This window comes from Natrix helvetica (assembly GCF_964273705.1).
Source record: "Natrix helvetica genome assembly, chromosome: 2".
In the NCBI taxonomy this organism is placed as follows: domain Eukaryota; kingdom Metazoa; phylum Chordata; class Lepidosauria; order Squamata; family Natricidae; genus Natrix; species Natrix helvetica.
The window spans coordinates 155,526,183-155,548,405 of record NC_138552.1 but is presented as its reverse complement, the minus strand read 5'-3'; the positions used below and the strand labels follow the sequence as shown (position 1 = coordinate 155,548,405).

The 22,223-nt window shown below is 37.5% G+C and overlaps 1 protein-coding gene across 12 annotated transcripts in view; it reads right to left on the bottom strand.

Annotated features, from left to right (window-relative positions):
• MYT1L (myelin transcription factor 1 like) overlaps positions 1-22,223 on the bottom strand; it is a 273,439-nt gene that overhangs the window by 28,562 nt on the left and 222,654 nt on the right. For 10 of the 12 annotated variants that reach the window (XR_014174569.1, XM_081943660.1, XM_081943662.1 and 7 more), the window contains 6 exons: positions 20,955-21,166; positions 18,757-19,004; positions 14,782-15,018; positions 12,872-12,993; positions 12,451-12,513; positions 11,918-11,986 (listed from right to left, as the gene is read on the bottom strand). Coding sequence is in view for 11 of the 12 variants with exons in the window: in XM_081943660.1 (XP_081799786.1) it covers positions 11,918-11,986; positions 12,451-12,513; positions 12,872-12,993; positions 14,782-15,018; positions 18,757-19,004; positions 20,955-21,166 (951 nt within the window). In the remaining variant the exon portion in view is untranslated. The remainder of the gene's footprint in view (positions 1-11,917; positions 11,987-12,450; positions 12,514-12,871; positions 12,994-14,781; positions 15,019-18,756; positions 19,005-20,954; positions 21,167-22,223) is intronic. The other 2 variants (XM_081943667.1, XM_081943669.1) reach the window with 1 other exon arrangement.

Sequence of the window (22,223 nt, the reverse complement as noted above, 5' to 3'; positions counted from 1 at the left end):
CAGAGGGATAGAATCAAGATCACGTGAAGTGTTAATACCACTTTATAATGCCTTGGTAAGGCCACACTTGGAATACTGCATTCAGTTCTGGTCGCCACGATGTAAAAAAGATGTGGAGACTCTAGAAAGAGTGCAGAGAAGAGCAACAAAGATGATTAGGGGACTGGAGACTAAAACATATGAAGAACAGTTGCAGGAACTGGGTATGTTTAGCTTAAGAGAAAGAAGGACTAGGGGAGACATGATAGCATTGTTCCAAAATCTCAGGGGTTGCCACAAAGAAGTGGGAGTCAAGCTATTCTCCAAGGCACCTGAGGGTAGAACAAGAAGCAATGGATGGAAACTAATCAAGGAGAGAAGCAACTTAGAACTGAGGAGAAATTTCCTGACAGTTAGAACAATTAATCAGTGGAACAGCTTGCCTCCAGAAGTTGTGAATGCCCCAACACTGGAAGTCTTTAAGAAGATGTTGGATAGCTATTTGTCTGAAACGGTATAGGGTTTCCTGCCTAGACAGGGGGTTGGAGTAGAAGACCTCCAAGGTCCCTTCCAACTCTACTATTGTATTGTATTGTATTTATCTAGCTCCATAACAACCATCTAGTTTTTAAAGTTAATTTAATAGGTCTAATGCAGTGGTGGGATTCAGTCAGTTTGCACCTATTTGGGAGATCCTCTCGCTCCGAATTTGACCGAACACAGGTAAGAACCTACTTAAGGACTTACCTTGTGGCATTAAGAGCGGCCAAACGTCGATATTGTGCCACTCTTATTGCGTCCGCAGAGAACCGCCCTGCCGCCCTGTTTCGGGTGACCCGCTCCCTCTTGTCACAGAGGCAGCGGGAGCCCCCTTTGCAGGGCAGGGCAGAGGAATTTGGGGAATATCTGCAGGATAAAATTGCTCAAATCGGGAGGGAATGGGCCCCCTTCAGTGTTCCAGGGGGGACGTCCGAGGCGAGTCTTGAGAGACCATGCTGGGAGGAGTTTGACTCTGTTGCCACCGAGGATTTGGACAGGTTGTGTGGGCGACTGCGAGCCACCACATGTTTATTGGACCCGTGTCCCTCCTGGCTTGTGCTGGCATCCTGGGAGGTCACACGAGGCTGGCTATTGGGACTTGTGAATGCTTCATTGAGTGAGGGGTTCCTGCCAGCCGCCTTGAAAGAGGCGGTTGTGAGGCCCTTGCTCAAGAAGCCTTCCCTGGACCCGATGGAGCTAGCAAATTATCGTCCTGTCTCCAAACTTCCTTTTTTAATGAAGGTTGTAGAGAGTGTGGTGGCTCAGCAGTTCCCACGTCACCTGGAGGAATCTGAGTATCTAGACCCGCGCCAGTCCGGCTTCCAGCCCGGGCATAGCACGGAGACGGCCTTGGTCGCGTTGGTGGATGATCTCTGGAGGGCCAGAGATAGGGGTTGCTCCTCTATCCTGGTCCTATTAGATCTCTCAGCGGCTTTTGATACCATCGACCATGGTATCCTACTGCGCCGGCTGGGGGGGGTTGGGGGTAGGGGGCACCGTGTTGCGGTGGTTCCGCTCCTACCTCTCCGACCGGACGCAATGTGTGTTGGCAGGGGAGCAAAGGTCAACCCTGAGGCCGCTCACTTGTGGGGTGCCGCAGGGGTCAGTCCTCTCACCACTCCTGTTCAACACATACCTGAAGCCGCTGGGCGAGATCATCCGTGGTTTTGGCGTGGGATACCATCTGTACGCTGATGATACACAGCTGTACATTTCCACCCCAAACCACCCCAACGAGGCCGTCAAAGTGATGTCCCGGTGTTTGGAAGCCGTACGGGTCTGGATGGGAGACAACAGACTCAGACTCAACCCCTCCAAGACGGAGTGGCTGTGGATACCGGCCTCCCGGTTCAACCAGTGCATTCCATCGCTGGCCATTGGGGGCGAGCAACTGGCCCCCGTGGAACGGGCGCGCAATTTGGGCGTCCTCCTAGATGCCCGGCTGTCTATGGATGACCATGTGGCAGCCGTGGCGAGGGGGGCGTTCCACCAGGTTCGCCTGGTGCGCCAAATGCGCCCCCTATTGGACCGGGATGCCCTCCGCACAGTCACTCACGCGCTGGTGACGTCTCGCCTGGACTACTGTAACGCTCTCTACATGGGGCTCCCCTTGAGATGCACCCGGAGTCTGCAACTGGTCCAGAATGCGGCCGCGCGGGCAATCATGGGGAGAACGAGGTTCTCCCATATAACACCTCTCCTGCGCGAACTGCATGGCTCCCTGTGGTCTACCGGGTGCGCTTCAAGGTGTTAGTTACCATCTTCAAAGCGCTCCATGGCACAGGACCTAGCTATCTGCAGGATCGCATTCTGCCCCATACATCCCTGCGACCAATTCGCTCTCACAGAGAGGGACTCCTCCGGGTGCCGTCCACCAGGCAGTGTCAGAGGGCGGCGCCCAGGAATAGGGCCTTCTCTGTGATGGGCCCAGCCCTTTGGAATGACCTCCCCCCAGATATCAGGACAACGACCGATCTCCGCTCCTTCCGCACGAAACTCAAGACCCCCCTGTTCCAACTAGCCGGCCTGGCTTAACTAGAACTTTCTAACCTCCCTGGCAATTTTAATATTTTATACGTACATTTTGGGGTTTTTAACTGTTTTAATTGTTTTAATTGATTGTTATTTATTTGAACCTAGTGGCTTCCATTTGTATTTGACTGTTAAATATTGATGTCACCTCCTCCATGCCACACTTGTATTTTGATTTAATTGTACGTCGCCCCGAGTCCCTTTGCAGAGAGGGGGCGACTGATAAATTGAAATAAATAAATAAATAAATAAATAAATAAATAAATAAATAAATAAATAAATAAATAAATAAATAAATAAGAACTGGTTGTTAACTTTCTAAGCAGTTCGGAGAACTGGTTGTTAGAAAAAAATCTTATTTTGTTTTTTTTTCCACTTTACAGGCTAATCCTGTAAGGAAGGCAGAAATGAAACATTCTGGTGTTGTTTCTAGACTAATCTTTATTGCCCTGCTTACAGAAATTACCTCTCTGGTTAACCCTTACTACATTGCAACAGCCTATCAACCTGAGTGATAGTGATAGATAGTGTTGAGTTGGCCACATGACCACCAAGCCACGCCTATCCAGCTGGTCATTAGGGAAGAGAACCGCTTGTTAAATTATTTGAATCCCATCACTGGTCTAATGTATAATTTGTGTGAAAACAATAGGTCCGGGCCCCACTATCTTAATTTAGATCTACTGCAGTTTGCTCTCTGCTACCAAAAAGTTTACATAATCTCAATGGTTAGATTTAGCAAATGCTTCCCAATTTTTGCGCAACAATTAGAACTTTGTGAAATTTTACCACTTTGGCTAAAAGGCAGTGACTGACAGTGACAGTTATATAATCAGCTTCCATACCATGGGTAGACGTGAATATGGGTTTCCTTATTTCAGAGCCCAAATTAAAAACATTTTAAAATTTGAAAGAATTTTCAAAATAAAGTCCAGTGGTCATCTAAAGACACATAACTTGATTAAATTCAGTGCAATAGTATCTTGTTAACTATAGTTTTCTACACAATATCTCACACTTAATGGTGTGGAATTCAGGATATAAATGACAAAATATAATTCAGAGTATTTGTGGGAACACAGAGAAATGCTTTAAACCACAATTACGTCACAGATGTGGTCAGCAGTCTAACAAGCATAGGTAAAGATGCAGCTGCATGGCCATGATTTGCCCTTGAAATCTCAAATGTCTGAGAAACTATATTTAAATGATGAGGTCATTCTTTGTACATAGGGTACAGATAGTTTTTCAACAATAGGGAGTGCTGTTATGAAGCAGGCTGTCGTTTTCAATAAATGGCTCAGAACAGATCCTTTTGGAAAAGTAGGCTGGAATTCAGAGCAGTAGATTTTCTCCTTGATATAATGTCTTGTTGTCTAGTATAAGTACTTTTGAAACAATTCTACACCTCATGAGGGCTTTCATAGCTGCTTCATCCCAAACTTTTCATTAAATGTAAATAATAATAAAATAAAAAAGGAGAAGCAGCTGTGCTATGCGTATCAAGGGATATTTTCTTTTCCAGTTTCTTCTGTAGATTTTGAGATATTTTCGTGAGGAAATAATAGAGGTTTCTGCTAGACAACATACTGTTTATGACTGTAGTTATTGTTTATCATATTTTAATTAAGTCAAATTTGTACATTTGACCTGGGGTGAACTATTGTTTACCTGATCTTAAAATCAATCAGTGCCACTGATTTTGAAACTGGCTCTGAGACTACACAATTAAATTAGAAAGATTATCATGATGGTACATTTTATTCAGGATAATTCCGGTAGTGGATTACATATAAAAAGGAATATGTAATTAATAAAATAGATTATAGAAGTTTTCAGCCTTTCTATTATGCTAAAGAAAGATCTGAATAATAAAATATTTTGTGTTCAAAGTGCTTTTACAAGTTGTTAACAACAACAACAACAAAATAGAAATTTCATATGTAGATATTCCACTGGAACTATCAAATAATATATGTATAGTGTGCATTATATAAATTCTATAAAAAGAAGATATGTCATAATGTACAAAATAGAAATATGAGACTTCTAAAACATTTGTAGTAATTAAAACCTACTTCACAATAATTATGCTTGTATTTGAGACTGCTTTTGTAATATCTGAATGTGCCATTAGAAGTAGTCCTCGTTTAACAATTGTAATTGGGTCTGGTAACTCTATCACTAAGCAACCCAGTCATAAAATATAATGCCATGTGACCATGACAACTTAGAGTGGCAGTTGCAGAAATTCCGGTTGCCCTTACTAGGCAAATTCTGTGTGTCACAGTAAGCCATATGATTGGCATTTATAACCTCCTGCTGGCTTTCCCTTTGACTTTGCTTGTTGGAAGCCAAGTTGTGAAGCTCGCAAATGGCAGTCACATGACCATGGGACACTGCAACTACAAGGAATATTTCCAAGTCCCTTCTTTCAGTGCTATTGTATCTTTGACAGCCACCCAATAAAGAACACTTGTACTTTGGGATATTCAGACTGTTGAATGGTTAAGAATGTATAAGATCTGGAAAGAGATTTTAGTAAGACATATTGACAACATAGAAATACTCCCCAAATGATGTCTGGCATTTTTTATTACAATGTCTATTTCAAACAAAAGTAATTCATTTCCATGGAGCTTTTCAGTGTAATCTATATATATATACAGGGTAAATACTGTAAAATTCTCACCATGGATATTTGAATATTTCACACACATTTTTTTAAAAAAATGCAAATTCCCTTAAGCTACATTCCTATATTCATTTATTTTGGAATAGATCCCACTGATCTCAGTGAGATTTCTTTTTATTAGGTAATCCAGTATAAATTAAGGATATAGTGTTCTTCCTCCATTTTAATTAAAAACTGAAGTCAAGCTAATCCACCTCTGCCACATGAGAAAAATATCAACTCTATAACAAAAGTCTACAATAAGGAAAATTCAGTCAATTAGTTGCAGGATATTTCATGTCATTTTTTTCTTTCTTTTTTCCCCCTCTAACATTAAACCACAATTCCATATCCATCAATCATGTTTAGTACCACATCTATGATCCTGACCAAGAATGGGTGCACTGTTAGTCTATGGCATGGTTTCCAAGTAGGTCAAAGATTGATAGGATTGGATAAGGGATCTATTATTATATTTATTGTTTATTTGTAGTATTATTAGTTAAAATAGTATTTATTAAATTATTTTCATATAATATTTTTTAAACAATCTGTAATCATGAAGGTTGATGAGCTGAAGAGTTTGGGGACCCCTGGTGAGGATCCAGGAAGGTTGAGAAAGTTCAAAAAGCCAAGGGTGATTGAATATCATCAACTATCATTCTAAATTGATTGCAACTATATTACACTATGCTATAATACATTTTCTAGTATCTATATATTTATTCAGGAATCAACAAAAACATTGTTTTGCAAAAAAGTTTTGGCAAGATGGTGCTTTTTTTCATCCTAGATCCTACACACTTTATAATTCAAGACATACATAAAATATATTAAAAAAAATTGTATGCTTTTGAATCTATATATCAGGTTCAGATACTAAAAATTAACCTTGATGGCAGTAATGTTCTTTCAGAGACAGCAAGCTTAACTGCAAATAACTAAAACGAGATTAAAATTATCAAGTAGAGCAGTAAAGAATTACAGGTGAAACTCGAAAAATTAGAATATCGTGCAAAAGTTCATTTATTTCAGTAATGCAACTTAAAAGGTGAAACTAAGATGTGAGATAGACTCATTGCATGCAAAGCAAGATAGTTCACGCCGTGATTTGTCATAATTGTGATGATTATGGCTTACAGCTCATGAAAACCCCAAATCCACCATCTCAGAAAATTAGAACATTACATGCAATCAATAAAACAAGGATTGTACATAGAACAATATTGGACCTCTGAAAAGTATAAGCATGCATATGTACTCAGTACTTGGTTTGGGCCCCTTTTGCAGCAATTACTGCCTCAATGCGGTGTGGCATGGAAGCTATCAGCTTGTGGCACTGCTGAGGTGTTACGGAAGACCAGGATGCTTCAATAGCGGCCTTCAGCTCTTCTGCATTGTTCGGTCTCATGTCTCTCATCTTTCTCTTGGCAATGCCCCATAGATTCTCTATGGGGTTCAGGTCAGGCGAGTTTGCTGGCCAATCAAGCACAGTAATCTCACAGTCACTGAACCAGGTTTTGGTGCTTTTGGCAGTGTGGACAGGTGCCACGTCCTGCTGGAAAATGAAGTCAGCATCCCCATAAAACTCGTCTGCGGAAGGAAGCATGAAGTGCTCCAAAATCTCCTGGTAGACAGCTGCATTGACCGTGGACTTAATGAAGCACAGTGGACCAACACCAGCAGATGGCATGGCTCCCCAAATCAATGCAGACTGTGGAAACTTCACACTGGACTTCAAGCATCTTGCAGTGGGTGCCTCTCCATTCTTCCTCCATACTCTGGGTCCTTGGTTTTCAAATGAGATGCAAAAGTTGCTCTCACCAGAAAAGAGGACTTTGGACCACTGAGCAACAGACCAGTTCTGTTTTTCTTTAGCCCAGGTAAGACGCTTCTGATGTTGTTTGTTGTTCAGGAGTGGCTTGACAAGAGGAATATGACATTTAAAGCCCATGTCCATGACCCGTCTGTGTGTGGTGGCTCTTGATGCACTGACTCCAGTCTCAGTCCACTCCTTGTGAAAGTCCCCAACACTTTTGAATGGCCTTTTCCTGACAATCCTCTCCAGGCTGTGGTCATCCCTGCTGCTTGTGCACCTTTTTCTCCCACACTTTTCCCTTCCACATAACTTTCTGTTAATGTGCTTTGATACAGCACTTTGGGAATATCCAATTTCTTGCAATTACATTTGAGGCTTTCCCTCCTTATGGAGGGTGTCAATGATGTTTTTCTGCACAACTGTCAGGTCAGCAGTCTTTCCCATGATTGTGATTCCTATTGAACCAGACTGAGAAACCATTTAAAGGCTGAGGAACCCTTTGAAGGTGTTATGACTTAATTAACTGATTAGAGTGGGACACTTTGAGCCTAAAATATTACACCTTTTCACAATATTCTAATTTTCTGAGATTGTGGATTTGAGGTTTTCATGGCTGTAAGCCATAATCATCACAATTATGACAAATCACGGCTTGAGCTATCTTGCTTTGCATGTAATGAGTCTATCTCATATATTAGTTTCACCTTTTAAGTTGCATTTCTGGAATAAATGAACTTTTGCACGATATTCTAATTTTTTGAGTTTTCCTGTATATACTTGGAAACACATCAAAACTGCCTTTGAAACTTCCAAAACTTCCATGTTTTGTATGTAAATACAAACATGAAAATTATGATGGGGGTGGGAGAATCTCATTCCAAAGAGCAGGCACAATAACAGAGACAACTTCCTGGATCCTCACAGATTCCTTTTACCTAAAAGTCTTGTAAAGCAATCATTGTACTGGCAGAAACCATAGGAGTTAGACAACGCCTCAAATAACTTGCCTTTTGGGGGAAAGGGAAGGGAAAGGCAAAAAGAAAAAAAATCCATATGTTCCCTTGGAAATAGAAAAACAATATTCTCCACATTGTTCTTATGGTAAGTTCTGTTTTTTTTAAAAAAGCTCAATTACTTCCATCCATTTTTATAAATTAATAGAAATGTGTCACCTTTGTATGTTGAAGAAAGAAAGGACAGAGTTAGTTGTAGGAAGCAAAAATAGACAGAAAGATATTGTGCTATTATAACTAGCAAGCAAGTGCTATGTGGCGGACAAGTAGGAGAATTTTAGAAAGGATTAAATAATATTATTGTTTCTGCTTCAACTAGCACTTCCAAAAACGGCTGGCTTTGATTCCAAAATATCTATAAACCTAAAACCTCTCTTAATGTTTCTGGCAAACTGATGAGTGTTCCATGCAAAATAACCAACGTTAAGCTTTCTATTTTTAAAGCTTTTCTGGAGCTTTTTCTATTTTTAAAGCTTTTCATCAGTTTCAAAAATGAGCTGTCATTCATCTTACTGTGAATCTCCTGGAAATAAACAACCCAAATCTATTATGAATAGGAGCCATATCAAAATTATTTTATATATCTACATTTTTCATTGTAAGTATAAAGCACTGTCCAGGGATACCAAAATATTCTCATTTACAATATGGTTTTTCCACAAGATTCTCTAAAGACTAGACTATGATGTTCTAAATTCTAAAATCTTCATTAGAAATTTCTATCCTGCTTATTTATATTGCTACAGGAAATGCAAATAAAGTTTTTTGGTAGACAGTTGCATGCTTTCCTTTCTGTTTAATATTCTTAATTGTAGTGACTATTCTGATTTGAAATGTCATAATCCTGTTGAGTCATCTGACTAAGCAACTTGGTGATTTATGAGTATGAAAGAACCAGTATTTGCCCTTGTATTTAGCTTGCACATATAAAAAATATAAGCAAGTAGCAGCAGGAAAGATAAATGGAATTCCACTTGGGATGATGGGCTTTGTAGGTAGATACTATAGCTATCTATATTTCCTTCTATGTTGGTTTTCTGAAGTAGGAGAGGCAATATGAGAATTCTCAAAAAGCCATGAAGAAATAAAAATGAGACAAGAGAAATGAAGGAAGTGGCTTAGGATGCAGCAAGAAAAAATCATTTGGCTCCACATGGGAATAGGACATCAATTTGCTGTTGATGTGTGGAATAATTGGTATGGAGGTTCAGTGCTATGTAAGCCAAGACAAGTCACCTTGCTCCAATTTCACAATTTATGAATAGAAATAAAAATAAAATGCAATTTTCTAGTATTAAATTAATAGTGCTTCTGAACTGCTTTGTTTAAAATCAAGCAAACCTTATTTTATTTTTGTTTGTTAATAAAGAGCAATGTTTGCTAGTGAAGAGTTCATTTAGAAAGAATGAGTTACCTAAAATGCTGCATTCAATTTCATAAGCAAACATTGCAACTGAATTTCCCCTCCATGGATCCCCATATGCTCCAAATAATTACTTAAACTTCAGAGAAGACCTGGAAGTTAAACAATTGAGTTCAGGAAGCAAAGAGGATCAGTTTTATTTTTCATTCTTATTTATTAGAGTGCCTGGTAGCTCAGTCTGGCAAGATAAATCAGAATGTAAAAGCACAACCCTATGCTGTCTTGATTTCAGACTATCTAGGCCAACTTTTTTGAACTATAGCAGCCCTTGTTTCCCTGCACATTTTTATTTGCAAACCAATTCAGTTTATACTTGCAGTCTGGAGTCTAGATTAAACAAAAAATGTCACACTCATTAGTGGATTGCCTGAACTGAGATTACATGGCATTCAACAAAGTAGACCACAACCTACTTCTTGGTAAGCTAGGAAAAAGCTGGATAAATAGCACCACCACCAGATGAATTCATAACTGGCTGACAAACCATATTCAATGAGTAGTCCTTAATGGGTCTAGGTCTGCATGGAAGGAAGGAAGCAGTGGGGTACCACAAGGTTCTTTCTTAGGCCCAGTACTCTTCAATATCTTCATAAATGACTTAAATGAGGAAATAGAAGGGGAACTTACAAAATTTGCAAATGATACTAAGCTGGCAGGAATAGCCAACACCCCAGATGAGAGGCTTAAGATCCAGATGGATCTTGACAGACTTGAACACTGGGCCCTATCTATCAAAAAGAAATTCAATGTAGAGAAAAGTAAAGTCTTACACTTAGGCTAGAAAAACCAAAAGTACACAAATAGACTGTGTGAAACCAGGCTTAATAGCAATAACTGTGAGAGGGATCTTGGAGTCTTAGTGGACAACCAGTTAAATATGATCTAGCAGTATGCGGCGGAAGCCAAAAAACCCAACACAATCCTAAATTGCATTAACAGAGAGATACAATCAAGATCGGGCGAGATACTAATACCACTCTATAAAGCCTTAGTAAGACCACACTTAGAATACTGTATCTAGTTTTGGTCACCACACTATAAAAAAGAAAGTGCAGAGAAGAAAAAGTGCAGAGAAGAGCAACTAGGATGATTAGGAGACTAAAACATATGAAGAACGGTTACAGAAACTTGTCATGGCTAGTCTAATGAAGAGAAGGACCAGGGGAGACATGATAGCAGTGTTCCAATATTTGAGGAGCTGCCACAGAGGGGGGGGGGTGTCAAGCTATTTTCCAAGGCACCTGAAGGTCTGAAGGTCAGACGAGGAATAATGGATGGAAACTAATCAAGGAAAGATTCAACCTAGAAATAAGGATAAATTTTCTGACAGTGAGAACAATCAACCAATGGAACAGCTTGCCTTCGGAAGTTGTGGGAGCTTCATCACTGGAGGCTTTCAAGAAGAGATTGGACGGCCATTTGTCAGAAATAGTGCAGAGTTCCTGCTTGTACAGGGGGTTGGATTAGATGACCTACAAGGTCTCTTCCAACTCTGTTAATCTAATGTACATTTATAGAATCTAACTATTCCTTTTGTAGATTTTTTCCCCTTTTTTCTTTACCAGTGCCTGGTAGCTATCAATGGTAATTTTATACTTATTCTACAATCTATTTAATTATTTCTAATATTGTATTGTATTAATACTATTTAATCCTGTTTTCTTTTAGTGTTTGCAATAATGTCATTTACTAGTTCCCCCATCTTCCCCAAGTCATAGAGCCATATTAGATGTCTGCTTGAGGCAGCACAATTCAAGGCACAATTATACTATCAGAAACAACAATGCTTCTATCATTCCAGTTCTTCCTACAAATTATAGAGGATGTCGAAGTTTATTTTTGGAATATAAAGGGACATTTCCATTCCATTTTATGTAAGTCAACAAAATCCCTCAGATTATTTCATTGCTCAGTTTTTATGTCTTTATTTTTTTTTACTTTATTCTAAAATTTGAACTTCATTCAAAGATCCAGATTTTTTATACTTAATTTTAGACATTTACAATAAAACCTCTAACGAAGCTAGCATTATAGCATGATGTTATAATTTCAAATGTCATTTTGTAACTATAACAATTAACAACTGGGGGGAAAATCATGCTATGATTCAAAATTTGTCACAGTTGAAGATTTCTTTGGTTACCTTTCTTCATTTCACTTGAAAATCCTATAATGGACCAGCTACTGTTTATCTGTGTTGATGATTTATTACAAGCTTAAGAAATTCTCAATTGGTTTGGTTCAACAAAGTGATACTCATAAACCCTGAATCCTAGTTAGTAGTTTTAGCACTTCATTTGAAAGATTGCAAAATACCCAGAAATTTTTATCTAATCTTTGCTGTGAGGTGCTGTTTAATGGTGCCCTTTTATAAACTAGAATCTTCGGTTGGTAAATACTAAGATTTTTTTAAAGGAATGGCTTTCATCATATCTTACTTGAGTTCCTGTGAGCTTGTGGCCAGCATACTTCGAATACTTTTATCAGCCAGCGGGCAACCAGACAGACTGTAAAACAGGTCAGGACAGTCAAGTAAGTTGATATTCGTTTAAGCCAAGTTTTTCCAAACAAACACAACGCTTAAAAATTAAATTAAAAAATTATAATGCAGAAAAGCGATGAGGCGGGCAAGTGCTGCAATATTACATTTTGTAATATAAGTTAACCCTCTGAATATGTTTAACTATAAAATGTGTAGAAATTTTGTTAAAAGGACAAGATAATAGCTATAAAAAAGTATTAGTGATCCATGGGTTAACTATTTTAAAAAGTTAAAAATTTCAAAATTGTAGTTGTTTTAAAAGAACAAGACGCTTATACAACACACAAATTAGCATGCTATTTAAGTTCAACATGTATTACTCAAAGGGTTAACACAGTTCAACATTTTTACTTTGACAGCATTGTTGAGGTAAGCTGAAAACAATAAATTGAAAAGACAGAATCCACCATGAAAAAAATGAAGTCACACCTTCTATGTGAGGCGTAATTACCAGTCACATGACCACTCCCATCACACCCTGGTGTTGGACATCTGCCACCAAACAAAAACAAAAAAACAGCCAAAATAGTAAGTATGTTTAAAAAACTTTGAAAAGTTTCATTGTTTCCAGTTTAGCTGCAATGTCTGCAAGGGGGGATTTAAGCATCCTATCAGAAAAGCTGCAAAATGAACAAAATTTAATGAAATGGCGTTTCAGTACAATATAGCATCGTTAGGGACAAGCAGCTTCATCACTTAAACTTAACTGACGTCTGAAACATTTATATGCTGCAAATGCTGCATGCTCATACTGCAAGGCATATATGTACTTGTTTATTCAGATAAGACAACAAGAGAAAGATAAGGTTAAAAAGGAGTAAAAAATAATTTCACCTCACATTATGCTTACGTTATTAAATCCTTTTTATTCTCTTTGCATTGAGGATATTTGGGTTTAGGACTTGGAATGGTGACTTCCCCGGGATATCTTCTTTCTTCTAATGCCTCTTGGAAAGGATCTAAATCTTCTGGCTGTAATGAAGGGTAAGAAACAAACCATATTTAAATGGAATGCTATTGTGTTTACCACTAAAATTTCCAATGAAGATAAGGACCTTCCTATTTATTCCTCTGGAGAGAAAAAGTCAACAAATCACAACTTTGAAATGTTTACAGTGCAGGTAGCATCCTATGTTGTATTGAAATCAGTGGTCTGCATGAACCAACATTCTGTATAATTGTCATGGTTTTTTATTCAATACATATTTAATTAAGGTAAGCGCTGCTCCAAATTCATACCTCTTGCTAAGAGCATTATGTCATTACCAGAACTCTTATAATATTGTGCACAATATAGAACAATGTTGTTATATTGGAAACTTCTATGTTGAGAGAGAACAACTGGCACAAGGTCGGCCAGGTGGTTTTCATGATTAAGGCAGACCTAGAACTCACAGTCTCCCATTTTCTAGCCTGGTGTCTTAATCACTAGACCATTTAAACACTAGACCAAGTCTGCCTGCAGGGGAGGAAAGTTAAAGTCTCCCAGCCATCAAAGGTCCTGAAGACCAACTATGCAAGCTCAACTGGTTGGTACAAGAACAGAATCTCCAGCTTATTTGTACAGCCCAACCAAACATATAGGCATTCACATCCCACTATCAGAAGAATGAAGTCTCTGTCTCTGACAATCAGTGCCAACTCCCTTCCCTGTCATTGGTATCAAGGTTGCTAAAGGACCTAAAACCTAGTTGGGCAGATTTCTGAGTGGACGACCTTAACATGTTCACTCAGGCAAGTTTCAGGACAGGCAATTCTCGACCTACGACTATAACTGAGACCAAAATTTATGTGGCTTGCTAAGCAAGACAGTTGTTAAATGAGTTTTTACGACATTTCTTGCCACAGTTGTTAAGTGAATCACTGCAATTATTAACATGGTTGTTAAGTGAATCTGACTTCCCCATTGACTTTGCTTGTCAGAAAGTCGCAAAAGGTGATCACCTGACCCTGGGACATGGTAACCAATAAATATGAGGTAGTTGCCAAGTGTCTGAATTTTGATCATGTGACATAGAGATGCTGCAACGGTTGCAAGTATGAAAAACGGTCATAACTCATTTTTTTTCAATGTCACTATAACTTTGAATGATCACTAAATAAATTGTTGTAAGTCAAGAACTACTTGTAAAGTTTTAGTCTGCTGCCTTGCCTCATCCAACACCAAATGCTGATGAAGATGGTCTTGTGGCAAACAGATCTTGCATTAAACACCACCATCTTGAGACCAAAGACATGAGCAAACTTTACCTGTAACAGTAATAGGAGGAAATATCCATATCTCATTTTTTTCTTACTGATAGTGTAAAGATAAACTATAGCACTTAACAAGGTACTTTTTCTGTCTTTACTATTTTATAGTTTTGTAGTTATTGCAGCAGAAAGAACAAAGGGTTAATGTAATTCTATTTTTTTCTTCCTTTGTTCATATAACAGATTTCCCCAATATAAGAGTAGAGAAAATATGCGCATGAGGCATGGCTTCTATTTCACTAAATAATTCTTCCATAATCAAGACTCAAATGTCCTTATATTCAATAGGCTACCACTGAATTGTGGCATTACTAGATAAATGAAAGTGCCAATTATACCCTGACCAACTGCATTCCTACTGTAAATACATAATGAAATGCTTTAATCAATATTTTTTTAAAAAATGATATACAGTAAAGTATTGTTACCAATGCATTCCACTTGGTTAGTGTTCAAAAATATAGTAGCTTGAAAACAATGCCAGGGAATTTGATGAAATAGACCTACATTAATTTCCTTGGAATCATCTTCATCTATCGTGTCAGGCTTCATTTTTGTGTAGTCCACAGGTAAATCCCAGCAGTCGCTCTCATTCAGCTGGTAACACCTGTTATTCATCACAGCCTGTTGTTGTGGTGACATTGGTTCCAGCGGCGTCAAAATGGTACAGCAACCCTCTCGCTGTCGTTGCTTGTTTAAACTCAAGTCTAATGTCCCATTTTCATCCACCTCCATATCAGGATTCTGGGTAAAAACACACAGACACACACACAACATATACACCAAAGAAGACAATTCAGCTCATCACTATCAAGACTTCTTTGAAAAATATTTCCCTGGAACTAATTTCACCATTTTAATTTGCTCAGTCCTTTGTATGAACATCGACATCATTCTAGATTGACTTGGAGTGCTTCTTAAAGGCAAGCACAGAAAAAGAGTCACTGAAATGTATCAATTTTAAAGGTCAGAAAGAACAGCGAACCCTTCTCAAAGTCAAAATTATAGCATAAGGAAAGAAGAAGAAACTTTTCTAAATCTTTGATGCAAATGGCACCAAACTGAGCAGTAAAAGGCACCGAAATGGAGCTGTGCACTGCACAAAGTTGTTCAGGGACTCTTTTCAGTAGGGAGGGGGGACGGGGGGGGGGGGCTGGTCCTTTCATTTCCCATAGCAACTGAGGAAGGGCACAGGAAAAAGGAGGCATTTTCCTTCTGTCTTTCCTTCTTGCTAAATATTTTTAAAGAAAAGTTTAGAGTTTTAAAATGGATGTAAAAAAAGATTTTTCCCTTTTTAATATAAATGACGATAGTCTATAAAGATTAATAAGTGTAAACAGAATTATATGTTATTTATCACAGCAAGATGAAAAGTAGGGATTGCTTTATTCAAAGAAAAGAACATATCTATTTTAGTTTCCATTCGGAAACCGCTTTTAAATTTTGTGCTTGTGGTGGAAAAAATGAAATTGTGATTTCAGTTTTCCTGATTAGTTTGTTGTTATAGAATTGGGTAGTATATATTATTGTGTAAAAGTAAAAAGTTGAGGTTGTAATGTTATTATCTTCTACTGTGCTAAAAACGTGTCAGAAGTCAATGCCTTCCCTCCCCCCTTTTTCCCCTTCTACCACACACTTTCTCCTTTTTCCCTTTTTTCACTCTTATTTTCATTTTTTTGTATTTTATATTCTGATAAACTAATAAAAATAATTAAACAGGCGAGAAAGAGGAAAAGTAAATGTGATTAAAGTTCACTTTTCATCTTCCTCCACCATCAGTGCCTTTCCCTCTCACTTTGGCCTTTTCTAGTGGAGCAAAAATAATATTTCCATCAAAACTTCTTTCCCAGGAGATAACTATCAGAATGTCAAGAGATAGGCATTAAAGCCAAAGGACATATAACAACCCAAAAAAGAAAGACCCTATCCCAGAAATCTTGCTTCAAGCCAAAGAGGGAAGAATTCCCACCCATTTCCCTCATTACACCAAAGGACGCTCTCACACAAAAAAAATCTCTTCTAAATGAGAGCCATTTGGTGTAGTGGTGAAAGGGCTGGCCTAGAAACCAAGGGAAGATGAGTTCTAGTGCTGCTTTTGGGCCAGTCATTCTCTCTCAGCCCAACCCCCCCCCCCCAGGGTTGTGGTTATGTGGAAAATATTAAAAGGAACATTAGGTACGTTTGCCGCCTTTCAGTTATTTGTAAAAAATAAGACAGGTGGGATAAAAATCTAATAAATAATAAAAATAAATAAACCGTAGACCATTTATTCTATCAGAACATCTTATTCCTAATCAATTCAGGTGGATTATTCCTTCATGAGGATTGAAGGTGGCATTAACAGCCTCCAAAATATCATTTTGAGTTGAAAAAGGGACCCCTCTTTCTTTTAAAGTAGTCTAATCTTATTTTTGTTCCTAAATAGGTTTAATGCTAATAGCATCAGAAAAAAAACCCCAAACCCAACTCTCTTTTTTAAAGGCTAATAAAATGAACTGAGGGAAAAATTGAACAGTAAAAGATCCTCTATTTGACTCTTATAGATTCTTAGATTTCCTTCCACAGTTACATAATGCACGTACTCTCACTTTATGAAACGGGAAAAAGAAAATTAAAAATTAAAAACCCCTCTTTGTTTTTGAAATAGCAGAGGATGTTTTTTAGGCCTAGCATTAAAGGACAGGACTCTAGTTTGCCTTCCAACAGTTTGTTTGCATAGCCCTCTAGTGGCTGCATGAAGGAAGCACAGTTTCTCTAGGTTTTTATACCAGCAGTAAATAATGACAAGACCTTAAACATGACTTTTTTTCGCAGTGAAATACACTTTAATTGTGTTTTCTCTTTCAATCCCAATAAATGCTTTTTAAAAATATAATCTTGATTTTAAAAAAATCATTTTTTCTTCTTCTTTTTGAAATTAATTCCTTTCATCTTCTGATTATTAAGAGGGCACTCTAATTTTTAAAATAGAGTAAGCTGAAATAGCACGATTAGAGCAAGGGAAAGCCTGTAAGCTATGGCTACAAGGCTTCCAGGAATCAATACTTTTGGTGATAATATCAGTATAAAGTTGAAATTTATTCAATCAGAAGTGTATCAGTTCTTATTTTCCTATGTGAACAAAATTGTTCTTTGAGAGGAGCAAGTTGAAGCAATTTTTATGATTTGATCTCAGCATACAAACAAGACTTGTGAGCCCATCATCTTAACCTTTATCTTTGTCTCTACAACATGCTGAAGACAATTAACATGGAATACTTCTGCCTAAATTTAGCTCTCTTGACTAAGATCCATGTATCCATAAATCTTACAAATAACATACAAAATGAAGTCCATATGCTAAACTGCACTGATGTTTACTGCAGATGTTTCTTGGGCACATTTATGGATTTTTAGTGTGTTTTTAGTTTGCTCATTTGGGGAAAAAATAACCAAAATTGGAAATTCATCCACGTTTCGTATATTAGTGAACCAACAATGATTGATGATTGTTTCAAATGTCTCAGAAACTAAGAATCCTGTTGGTCCATACAATATTTTAATAAATACTGTTGCTGTAAATATTGTCATTAGATACATCTGATAGTTAATATTTATCTCTTACGTTAAAAATGTATCATCATTGTCAGTTGGCTATCTAAAATTAATATTTCTGCTGCTATCCAATTTTTCCAAATCACCATCTTTTTTCCTACATTTAAAGTTGGGTTTCTTCATAAAATCAAGGGGAGGGGTCAAATATTATTTTATTAAACATTATATTCTATGACTCTTAACTAATATAATGGTTTCCGAGATACTAGAGTTTTAATATATTTGAATCCTAATGCTATCCATCCAACCATATGGGTTATAATGTTTAATAATTGACAATAGGCAAGTATAGCTCCAGTTTCAGAAAACCAAATCCTCCTTCATTGATTGGTAATTGCATTTTCTATTTAGATTGTCTCAGAATCAAACAGGCTCTTTAAAATTTTCTAAACAAAGAATTTATTTTCTAAATTTATTTTCTGGATATACAGAATATACTAGAATTCGTCCCACAATATAAATTGATCTGGGAATAATATTCATTTTGAAAGTGTTCACCTTTCCCCAAAGAGTGAGGTTTAATTATTCCTATTTCCTGAAGAAACCTCTCTTTATTTGATTTGTATTAAGAAATATCTTTCTCTATTTGATTTATATTACATACTACTAAGTTATACATTTTAGTATGCAAATACCGTACCAAATATGAAAAAGCAAGGGTGAAAGTAGACATTCTTCCCTAGTTTCTCTGAATGGTGAGAAAATGGGAGAAAACATCCTATTACTTTAGATGTGGGAGATTTACGGTATATACTATTTTTCAATTTGTTTACAGGAATGTATGCTTGGACTCTGCTACGTTTGTAGAAAAAGTCTGTGAAAAACAGCATTTTGTGGGAGATGTAGTAAGAATACAACAGAAATGTATATAGATATGCAAATTATTACCCTAGAACAGAGATCCTGAGGTTTTGTGGAGAGGTTCTGAGGCATTTCTCTGCAGCGAGTGGAAAGATTCAAGATAGCCGTGGCAGCCATGTGTGCTGCTTCCATGTCGTGGGTATAGTCAAAGCTGCTCTTGCTGCAAGTGCTGCTGGCGCTGCTGCCTCCTCCACAGCTCATATTGCTGCTGCTGCTAGGCGCATAGCTGCTGGTTGTGCTGCTGGTCGGGCTCGAATTCTTACAGTAACGTTTAGCTGTGGAAAGGAAAGAGGACAAGAATGACTCCAAAGAACTCTATGGACACCCATGAAGAAGTAATGCAACGTGCTGTACTCTAAAGGAGCTGCATGCTTCCATGAAGGTTTTATAATATCTCTGTGTGTCTTCTTGGCACAGGAAACCAAGATGCAATGTCAAAAAAGCAAAATAATAATCAACAAAGTATTCCATTGTGACATAGGGATGAGATTAAGTGGGGGGAAATGACTCTAAGGACTTGGGTTAACTTCTCTTTTTGCACTCTGGAATGCCTTGCAGTGCAGGGGATAAAAATGCTACAAAAAGGCAATCAAATAAATGCATTTTATTCAAAAGCAGAATTTCCCCTCCTATTGCTCCCAGGTATCCTCCTATTGTGTGCACAATCTAACATATCCAGAAGTACAAGAAAGAAATCTGTTAGTAAATTCTGACATCATTACACAAACATCTCGTTGATTAGGAGGAAGGAAAGGATAAACACTTGAATGCGGGTTACCTACCAATCCCATTAAAAGAGCACAAAACTTAACAATGTGCCCTTTCCTTCTAATTTTCCCCATAACAGCAACTCTTTCAAAGCTGCTTTCCTTTTCTTCTGTCTGCTGACTTTTTGCCAGACATTCTCTATTTGATTCTGATTAATCTCTAAATATGCATTAGAATGACTAAGCCTTTTAATGAAACTTCTCTGTCTGAAAGATAAATGAGTATATTATGGAATTTGAATATATAACAAGAAGCAATAAATATTTCAGGAAGCTGTTAGCAGTACATATAAATTTATATTTGAGTCAACCTAAACTAAAGTGCACTCTCTTGATCACTTCTTTAGGCGTCCACAGCAAAGCAAGTCTGCGTCAAAATAACAACATGCAATGGTGATGTCATGAACTCATGTGACCACGATTTACAATATTTTTTTCAGAAACCAGTTTCTGGCAAAAAATACCCCATAGCGAACAATGGGTTCATTTAATGATCACAGTGTTCATTTACTGACTGCTGCAAAAAAGGTCATAAAGTCAAGAATAATCACATGGTGACTCATCATGACTTACAACCAAAATTACTAGCCCAATTGTACTTGTAGGTGAAGGACTACCGGTACCAGTATGTGGTTGCTAAGAACTGACACAGACTCGCACATAATCAAATGGACACAGCACTAGCATGTTGGATTTGGGATTTTTTTGCAAAAGACTAATATGGTTATCTAGCTTAAAAAGAATAATCCAGCTGTAAAGGATACCCAGATGGAAAAGAATAGGATGGAGGGGAAGGCATACACAAGCAGAACTTGTATTGCCATTTTATTTTCAATTTTATGTTAACTATGAGAAAATAAATTAAATAGATCATGGAAAGCTATCATAGTGGTAAAGCCCCAAATACAGGGCTTCAGTTCATGGGTATTTCTGTAATTTATAATATCTTCTTCACTAGAAAAAAATAAGGGAAAGTGTCCATTTGAACTGCATTGAAATCTGTACACATTCATGTATTTCACATTCTGTGGAGCTATTTATCCTGCACAATGGCATATATCAGGGGTGTCAAAGTAGTGGTCCATGGGCTGGGTGCATCACGGACAGATTACACCCACCCCAGCTCTGTGAAGGGGAAAAAGCATTTTGATATGTCACGTGATGGCAACGTGACGCCACAAATTTGAAGGAAGAAGTAGCAGGTAGCTTTAGAGTCAGATGATGTAATGTATTTTAGAACTGCTATTATAATTTTAATAAAATAAATTCAGCAATATATGAGCACACTGCCACTCAATCAAGGAAGGGGAAAAAAAGGAGGCATGCATCTCCCTGTCTACCTCCAAATCTGTTGGAAACTGTAATATGGGAAATTAAACCAGCTAGCTAGGGGTGTTTCATTAACAGTGTTAACAACTATATTTATTTTGTAATACATTAAGAATATGCATCTCATACCATCATATCCTTTGGGGGATATATCTCTGGATTGTACTTTGGGTGCTATGGCTCTCTTTCCATATGCATGGTTGTCATAACTGTTATATTCAAATGTGGTCTTAGAGTATTTCTCTAGTTCCTTGGCCAAGTTGGAGCGGGGCGTTGTGGTAGGAACATTGTTTCTGTAGCCATACTGAGGAATTTCCAACTGCTTAACAAAACACATGGGCCTAGAAAATGAAAAAGAAAAAAGGGAAAATCCATGTCATATTAAAAGCATAAGCCACAATTCATAAACATGATAACACTTTTCTATTTATTGTATTCAGATGGTAGCAGTGTTTTATACTTTTGGACATCGCTCTGTTGAACAAAAATCGGGAGCAAACGAATTGCAATCACAACATGTGTTTAACAATATAGAAATAGGAAAAAGTCCTCTTTAAACAGCCCAAGTTTAAAAACAGTATTTTTAAACTTAGGCAATATTTTTTTAATATACTACAAACTCCAGAATGGTATATCTCAATCTAGAATAGTAGATTCTTGGCATGGGAAATATATGGTTTGATAGTAAGTTGATTCACAGACTCCCCAATGCTCAGTGATTAAACTGTGCTAATCCTACTATCTACTGCTGATCTTGAAACTCACCCAGTTCAGTTCAAAACCCAAGTTGCTGGGAGACTTATACATCTCATATCTATTTTTTCTTACTTTTCCAGGAACCATTTAGATTAGAACAGTTCTATGCTGGAACATGACTATAAGTTTTTTTGAAGGACATTGTCATTTGACAATTTCAGCTATTTTTGTCCTTTTTTTTGCAGATATCAATGATATAACTGCAAATATTTTTGATCCTTTGGATAGCTCCATAAGTCTTGTGTTTTTTTACACGCTATGATAAAAGATGAAGAATTTCAAGCATTTTACCTCCTTGCTTCCTAAGTATATGAGAGTATGGGTTGTAAATGTATAACAACTGAACAATCTCTGAGGGTAACCCAACATTAGTTTATATATTCAGATTGATAAATTCAGATTGTGTCCTCAAGGAAAAAATAATTGATCTCGGTCTATAAGTAAATATTTATGTATAAATGAAGTACAATAATTACTTCTACCTTTTGATTTCCATGTTTGAGACATGAAAATGAATCAAAATTGTTTGGGCCAGTGCATTTATGAGCATGAGATCTGAGACTGGCAAGGCCAGAAATAATAAGCCTATGACCAGACACAACCAGCAAGTGTCATCAATATCCAAGTTTATATAACCAACCA